This window comes from Microtus oregoni, unplaced genomic scaffold (assembly GCF_018167655.1).
Source record: "Microtus oregoni isolate MIOR12 unplaced genomic scaffold, Mior012 000007F_ref0000211, whole genome shotgun sequence".
NCBI classification, from domain to species: Eukaryota; Metazoa; Chordata; class Mammalia; order Rodentia; family Cricetidae; genus Microtus; species Microtus oregoni.
The window spans coordinates 22286534-22295000 of NW_024543066.1; the positions used below are offsets into that span (position 1 = coordinate 22286534).

At 46.3% G+C, this 8467-nt stretch overlaps 1 protein-coding gene across 2 annotated transcripts in view; it reads left to right on the top strand.

Annotated features, from left to right (window-relative positions):
- The first annotated feature begins 1418 nt into the window (after positions 1-1418).
- The window catches only part of Fam178b (family with sequence similarity 178 member B), a 96227-nt gene continuing 89178 nt past the window's right edge, over positions 1419-8467 (top strand). Inside the window, exons 1-3 of one of the 2 annotated variants that reach the window (XM_041656380.1) lie at positions 1419-1684; positions 3011-3072; positions 5201-5314. In XM_041656380.1, coding sequence (XP_041512314.1) covers positions 1478-1684; positions 3011-3072; positions 5201-5314 — 383 coding nt within the window. In that variant the 5' untranslated portion in view covers positions 1419-1477. The remainder of the gene's footprint in view (positions 1685-3010; positions 3073-5200; positions 5315-8467) is intronic. The other variant, XM_041656381.1, reaches the window with a different exon arrangement.

Sequence of the window (8467 nt, forward strand, 5' to 3'; positions counted from 1 at the left end):
TTAATATTTACTATCATATCATCAGCAAATGGTGAAAGTTTGACTTTTTCCTTTCCAATTTGTATCCCTTTGATCTCCTTTTGTTGTCTTATTGCTCTAGCAAGGACCTCAAGAACTATATTGAATAGATATGGAGAGAAGTGAACAACCTTGTCTTGTTCCTAATTTTAGTGGAGTTGCTTTGAGTTTCTCTCCATTTAGTTTGATGCCGGATGTTGGCTTGCTGTTTATTGCCTTTATTATGTTTTGAAATGTTCCTTGTTTCATGGACCTCTCCAAAACCTTTTTCATGAAGGGGTGTTGGATTTTGTCAACGGTTTCTTCAACATCGAATGAGATGATCTTGTTTTTTTTTTCTTTCAGCTTATTTATATGATAGATTGATTACATTGATGGATTTTCATATGTTGAACCATCCCTGCATCTTTGGGATGAAGCCTTCTTGATCATGGTGGATGATGGTTCTGATGTATTCTTTGATTAGGTTTGCCAGTATTTTACTGAGTATTTTTACATCAATGTTCATGAGGGAGATTGGTCTGTAATTCTCTTGTTTTGTTGAGTCTTTGTGTAGTTTTAGTATCAAGGTAACTGTAGCCTCTTAAAAAGAGTTTGGCAGTGTTCCTTCTGTTTCTATTGTGTGAAACAATTTGAGGAGTATCCGTATTATCGCTTCTTTGAAATTCCGGTAGAATCCTGCACTGACGCCACCTGGTCCTGGGCTTTTATTGATTGGGAGGCTTTTGATGACTGTTTCTATTTTCTTATGGGTTGTAGATCTATTAAATTTTTATCTGGTCTTGATTTAATTTTGGTATGTGGTACTTTATCCAGAAAGTTGTCACCCAGTCCCACCTCTTGTAACAAACAGGATGGTACCAGTTGGAATAGGAGTTCCTAAATTCAGACCGGATGATGTGGGACATGATATCATCTTAGAATACAGCTTATCTCTCAGGCACAATGCCTACTCCTCGTAACAGCCCTGGAGAAGGAATTCCTCCTGGGAACCAGGCCCTTCCTCTGGGAAACACAAGGATTTAGTCTTTAGGTTTCTTTTGGAGGTCACCTCACCTGTCAAGGAGTTCCGCTGAGGACAGAGCATCCCAAAGTTTTCAGATGCCCAGGACCAGAAGACTTTGCTTGCCTTCCTTGTTGAGGAGGTAGGCATTACCTGCTCAGGTAGAAACATGATGAGGGCAGGGCCAAAGGCATCATGATGGAGGACTTATTACCCTTACAATCAATACATAGCAATTCCAAATCGTCCCTCTCTGTGCCCAGTGTGATTTAGTGTCTGGGACACTGATGGGGTGGATGGGGACACCATAGTACTCTTTCATATCCACAGGGGTTCAAGCCACTGTTGTGCCTGCCTGTCCTTTTCCTAACTCAGGACCACGCTCTTCTCTGCTCAGTGCAACCGCTCTGCAGCTCCACGGTGGCTCTTCCTCACAGACCATTGAAGAGGCCCAAGATGCAGATGCCTCGAGACTCGTTCCCCACTGATTGGAGCCCACCACCTATAGAGTTCCTGAACAAGAACAAGAAGGTACTTGAGCTTCACAGGAGACCACATAAGGACTTGGAGAAGAAGCCCCCAGACCAGAAGGTGGGGCTGGCCTCACTGGAGGAACTGTTCTGGAGCATGGCAGGTCCGAGTCAACAGGCTGTGACTCCAGAGGTAAGTAAGCCTCTCCCCACCCCCGCCACCTCGACTTTACCTCATTGGCCTCTTTTTTTAAAATTTTTATTAAGCTCTACATTTTTCTCTGCTCCCCTCCCTGACTCTCCCCTCCCCTCTTCAATCCTCCCCCAAGGTCTCCATGCTCCCAATTTACTCAGGAGATCTTGTCTTTTTTTTACTTCCCATGTAGATTAGATCATGGGCCTCTTTTTAGTGACCTCTCTTAGTTGCCCACAAGCCCACCCTTTCTGGCCGCCCCTTCCCATAGCCGTACCCCAACTCTCCTTGTGCACTTAGCCCCCTGCCCAACTCTTGCTTGATTATATATCTAACCTCTCCCCAGCCCAAGGGCCCTCACAGCTGAGAGTGCAGGCCTCAAGCCAGGCTCCACTCCTGCCCGTGTTTCTACTCCTAAGTCTTCCTGATGAAAGCCCGGGGGTAGCACCAGATTCAATGTCATTTCTGCATGGGGACCCCCAAGGCATTTATGTCTAAGGTTAGGGGCCGATCTTGCAGCAACGAAGGACCTCAGGGCCAGGATCTGGGCTTGGTACACACAAAGACTGACTGGAGTGCAGTAATAGAGATCCTAAATGGAGACTCAGGGAGGTCCTGTGGGAAGCACAGTGGGGGACGCTTAAGGGCCCATGGACTCAGGAAATTTATTCCAAGCATAGTGTTTCAATTATATACAGTAGCCTAAGATTGTCAGTAGCCTAAATGCCTGCCACTGGAGAACTAATGAATTGTGTTCTAGTCATGTATAAGAACAACCTGGCAATGTCAATTGAACATATAACATGCACACACAGATACATACACATGCACAGACACACACACATATATACATATACACACATGCACATGCGTACATATGCAAACCTGTACACACATATATACACACATGCACACACATACATTTGCAAACCAATGCACACACATACGCACACATGCACATGTGCATATATACACATACACACAAATACCTACACATGTACACAAATACATAATCTCTTTGGCAATGATATGAAATGACACTCAAGATATATTTCTGATTGGAAAGAGCACAGTGCAGGATGAGGCATGTGGCATATTCTGTTTGAATTACAGGGGTTGATGAAATTACTGCTTGCTTGTCCTGGTATAGCAACACCTGAAAGCCCACAAGCACATTCACCTGGGGTTGCCTGTAGCCAGGCACTGGGAGAGATCTTTCATTATTTTGAATTTTTAGAAACTCATGTGACCATATCATCGGTTCAGAAAAGCAAGCAGAATACATTCATGCCAAATCCTCCCCATGCCTGTGTCCTGTCTTTCCAGATTTCCTCTGGGGGCTCGGAGTGCTATGTCAACAACCTAGACTACTTACTGCAAGAGAAGAGGTGAGCGTGCAATGACACAAATGTAGACTGAGGGCTCAGTGCAGCTCCCTGTGGGGATGTGGGGCAGCCTTCCTGGCAGGCATGGCCTACCCTGTGTGTTCTGACTAGGAAGAAACATAGCTCACAGTCAGGTCCAGGGCCGGGTGCCTCCATCTATATGAGGATCAAAGCCCTCATCCCAGGTCCCTCTTGCTCCCAGCCTCCTCCCTTACCCAGTTCATGGCACAAGGGTGTCCCGTCAGAGGGCCATTGAAAAGAAGACAGCTGTGGTTCGGCCTGAGTCTGGCCTCTGTCCTGTGCTGTATCAGCACCTTTGGCCTTCTTTCCTTCTCATGTTATCTGATCACGCTGGCCTTTTTCCTGTCACACAGCACCACCACTGCTCAGAGAGAACTATTCCCCTCTGCAGTTTCTGAAGGCAAAAGTTGGTCAGAAGTCGAAGTCTCTTAGGGGGTATAGCTGGTGTCAGCAACCAGCACCTGTCAGTCTCTTTTGGTGTGACTCTCAGGGAGGAGGAGGGGCCATTTGAGTGGGACTGCAGACTCCTCCTGTGCCCAGCCGACTCCTCATGCTGTGAAGTGGCCAGGAACAGCTGCTCCTGTGTGGGCCTGCTGGCTGACCTGCCATTTGGTGGCATGTAAGCAGATGATTGTTCATTATTCTCGTGACCTAATTCTTTCCTCCCCGTCCTTCCTGTGTGCATGTGTGCACATGGACTAAGTGCATGTCTGTGCACAGGCACAGGCACATTGAGCTCCTGCCTCCTAACTGCTGCTGGAAGCATCCCTGCCTGTCTTCACAGGCTCTTTGGTCAGAACTCACAGCCCTGCATGCTTGCCCAGAGTAGAGTTAGGGATACTCATGGGATGGACAGTTGTTTTCCCTAGTTTTATCCATTCTGTCTGCTCTCAGAATCAATCTGTCTCCTTCCTCCGTGGTTTTATTTTTTAATATCTCAGGACTATTGTTTGGTTGTCGTTGTTGCTTGAGATGTAGACTTGATGTAGGGAGTTAATGGTGCCATGCTCCTCACCTGGACATATCTTGAGATGGAGACTTGATGTAGGAGTTAATGGTGCCACGCTCCTCACCTGGACATATCTTGAGATGGAGACTTGATGTAGGGAGTTAATGGTGCCACGCTTCTCACCTGGACATATCTTGAGATGGAGACTTGATGTAGGGAGTTAATGGTGCCACGCTCCTCACCTGGACATATCTTGAGATGTAGACTTGATGTAGGAATTAATGGTGCCACTATCCTCACCGGGACATATCTTGAATCTGGTATTTTCCATATTGTCAAGTTGCTAAGAAAGGGCCCCAAATAGCAGGCTGGTCCTTGATCCTTGCAGGGGGAGGGGTGATGTCTTGTAAAGGCAGATAGGACAGGCCATGCTGCTCCTGGGAGGCTGTGACAGGAACTCCAGGTGCTGACAGGTAAGAGGGATGTGGTAGGAGACAAAGCAGTGATGTGATAAACTGGTTGGACCCAAACACCCGCTGAATCACGGAAGCGTCCTAAGGGGCCAGAGTGTGTTGTTGTGCATGCACAGACTGTCCTGGAGGAGTGGGTGTGATGGTGAGAATGCAGCAGAGCTGAGAGAACGAGGGCCTGCGGAGGGCTCCAAGCTTCTGATGGGTCCCAACCTGCTAGGTTCTAGGTTGGTTGGGGATTGAAGAGTTAGACATGTGACATGAGAGAACCAGTCACATGGGCTAGAAATGATCAGGTATAAGGCTGCTTTTAGGACCTTAGCAGGAAATAGAATTGTTCTTCCCAAGGGTCCATGATAATGGGAGGGAAGGCTCTGGGCTGCCGAGGACCAGGGGGTACAAGCGTCCTCTCATCATGTGGTTGAGCCCTGATATGTTCAAACAAGATCACAAATGAAAACGCGCTGAATGCTGTGCAGCCAAAGCTGCCTTCTTTCAGCCTTGCCCACTAGAGACACAGAACTCCACCCCTCAGGAAGTAGATATTAGATACCAGGAAAGTAGCCTGGCACTTCCTAGGCCTACTGTGTTCTAGAGGATGGGGAGAATCCCTGCAGCCTGTGGAGATGGGTACAGAGAGGGTAGCAGTGCTGATGACCAGCTCAGGCTCTCATTCCCCCCCCCCCCAAAGAGAACAGGCCATGGAGCAGAAGTGGGAGCAGCTACTGCGGCAGGACCATTCCAAGCTTGACTCCTCTGAAGGTGATGAAGACTACAGAGAGGCGGTGCTCACACCTGAGCACAGGTAGGAGTTGGGCCTCTTATGGGTATGGGCAGAATTTCAGCCAGCAATTTGTGCCACTTCTTCTTCTTATGGCCACAGTCACTCATTAATTCGAGAAGTAGCCAATCAGCGCTGCTGGGCTTCTAGGACACAGAGGTCATCAAACAGCCCAGTTATCAGCCAGGTTCCTAGGACCATATCTCGTGTGGAAATAGCTACACAAAAACCACAGACTTAACTGAAAACTGCCTTTAGAGAGGAGACTATGGCCACATGAAATTTTTCATCTTCCTCTCACTGGGGGAAGGAGAATGGCTATCAGTGCTGTTGTCTGGCTCAGGTTTTATTGGCCTTTGGGAGGGCCGAATTCATCTACACCATGAGGTCTCAGATGCCTAGGGTCTACAATGGAATCTGTCTTTACGATATTACGTTTTCCATGTGTGATGGTTTCAATAAAATGGACCTATAGGTTCATATATTTGAATGCTTCGTCACCAGGGAGTGGAGCTCTTTGTAAGGATTAGAGGATTAGGAGGTGCAGCCTTGTTGGAGGAGCTATGTCCCTGGGAGTAGACTTTGAGGTTTCAAAAGCCCATGGCAAGCCGTGTGTGTGTGTGTGTGTGTGTGTGTGTGTGTGTGTGTGTCTGCCTGCCTGCCTGTGGATCAGAATATAGCTCTCACCTACTGCTCCAGCACCTGCCTACATGTCCCCACCATGCTCACCACCATGATAATTAATGGGCTAACCCTCTAAAACTGTAAGCAAGCCCCCAATTAAATGCTGTCTTTATTAAGAGTTGCCTTGGGCTGGAGAGATGGCTCAGTGGTTGAGAGCACTGCCTGCTCTTCCAAAGGTCCTGAGTTCAATTCCCGGCAACCACGTGGTGGCTCACAACCATCAGTAATGAGGTCTGGTGCCCTCTTCTGGCCTGCAGACATACACACAGACAGAATATTGTATGCATAATAAATAAATATTTAAAAAAAAAAAAGAGTTGCCTTGGTCGTGGTGTTTCTTCACAACGGTAGAACAGTGACTAAGACAGAAGTTGGTACCGGGAGTGAAGTTTTGCTGTGACAGACATTCTGTTCATTGGAGGAATACGGAAGACATTGGGACTTTGTACTAGAAAGTGAGACTTAAGGGTCCATCCTTGTAGGAGCATCAAAAACAGTGTGATAAGGGTGATTTTAACTGTAGAAATCAGCTCAAGAAGCTTCAGATGGGAAGAATATTAGTAAGAAACCTAGAGACATTTCTTGTGATATTTTGGCAAAGAATTTGGCTGCTTTTTGTCCCTGAATGAAAAATCTGCCTGAAGCTAAATTGAAGAGTTTTGAATTAATGGCACTGGCAGCAGAGATTTCAAGATAGCCTAGTATGGACTCTGCTGCTTGGTTACTAGTGTCCAGTCTTCTGCAGATCTAGAATGAAAAAGAGCAAACTGAGCAAGGAAAAATAAAAGTTTACAGTTTGGGAAGAATGAGAGCTCTAGGAACTGTAGTGGAACTGAATCCAGTTCTCAAGGAGATTAAAAAATAGCCTGATGCCATACCATGTAAAGGGAGTGGTGACCTCAGGGCAAGAACCCGCCCAGCTAAGCTTCCAACTCAGAAAAGGAGTTAAAGAAAAGCTTAATCAATGACAGAATCACCAACCACAGAAAGCTGAAGCGAGTGTGATTAATGAGGGGCCGGGTTCCAGCCCCAGCAAGCAGCAGCACTGGGCAGCTTTGACCACATGGTTCTGGCTTTAGGGTCAAAAATACAAGAAAGGGGTTATGGAATCTCCCTCCATGGCTAAGAAAGTCACTGGGACCATGTGCGTGTCAGGGGTGTCCCTGAATCAAGACCCAAAGAGGCATTGCATGAATCTGTGAAGGCAAAATCTAGATTTCATCAGAAACCCCATGATGTTGGAGATGCCAGAGTCATGGGATACATTCCAAGAAGAGCTACAGACTGGGTGTAGAACCAGCCCGAGAGAGAGAAATGTGTTACAGTCAACAGAGCTGGACAGATTTGGATATATGAAGAACATTTTGACATGGAGGTAAAGAATTTGGAGTTTGCCCTGCTGGTTTTCAACTTGCTTTGGTCCAGTATTTCCTCATTCTACTCGTTGTGTACTAGGTCTCTCCAGAGTTACAGAGTTCTTGGAATGAATACATATCTAAAGGGGATTTATTGAAGTGACTTACAGGCTGCAGTCCAGCTACTCCAGTAGTGGCTGGCTATGGACAGAAAGTCCCAGAGTCATTCCCACACGTACTCCCCAGACTTCTGCTTGAATGAATTAGCAAACACATTAAGCTCTTTAGTAGTATAGTGCCCCTCCTCCTTGAGTGTACTTCCTACTTCCCCTTTAGGAGCCTGCTTTGCCTTAGATCTGGTTATAGGGTCTAGAGGCAACTATCGGTGGGAGTCATCAGTATTCTCTTTCCTGGCATGACCTTCACTCCTGGTTTAGCAGCCAATGAAGGATTAATTTCCTCAGTGAAAAATGAAAAAGGCAGTATTTCAAGGGGTGGGGCTGAGGGTACTACTTTCTCAGGTGGGATAAACTCTTGAGAATCTGGGGGCTCAAAGTTCTCAGCTTTACTAGGGTCCTCCCACACGTCCCCATCCCAAGGTATAGAATCCCATTCTTTACCAGTTAATGTCCTTCCATTAACCACTGACACCTTCTGAGCCTGGGTCTTGAATTTTTTATATAATTCAGCCAAATTTATAACGAGAACTTCAGTTTGATTTTCTCGAGCTCTGTGATTGCTTAAGATAAGGTTCCCTTCCAGGGCACACTTAGAAATCTTTAAGCTGTTTATGTGTACCTAAAGCCCCCCCTTATCAATTTTATCACTAAGTTCTTTATTGTCCTTCACCAGATTCTGAAGTTAGTTAATTTTATCTCAGAGCTCATTCCTATCCTTTATCAGTTTACCCAGACAGAAACATCATTTTCCCCAAGCTGCCAGAAGTTTCATATACAGGTCAGCAGCTCCATTGCCACTCACAATGGATGACTCAGGATAATCAAATGCATTTATCTCTTTAAGTTTGTAGTATAGTTCATGCCATGGGTTTTCAGTGCTCTCTGGGCTCCCAGGAAACAGGGTGACTAGAGAGACTTTAGTAGCTGAAGGTGCTGATGAATTGAAAAGCTTATCCCAG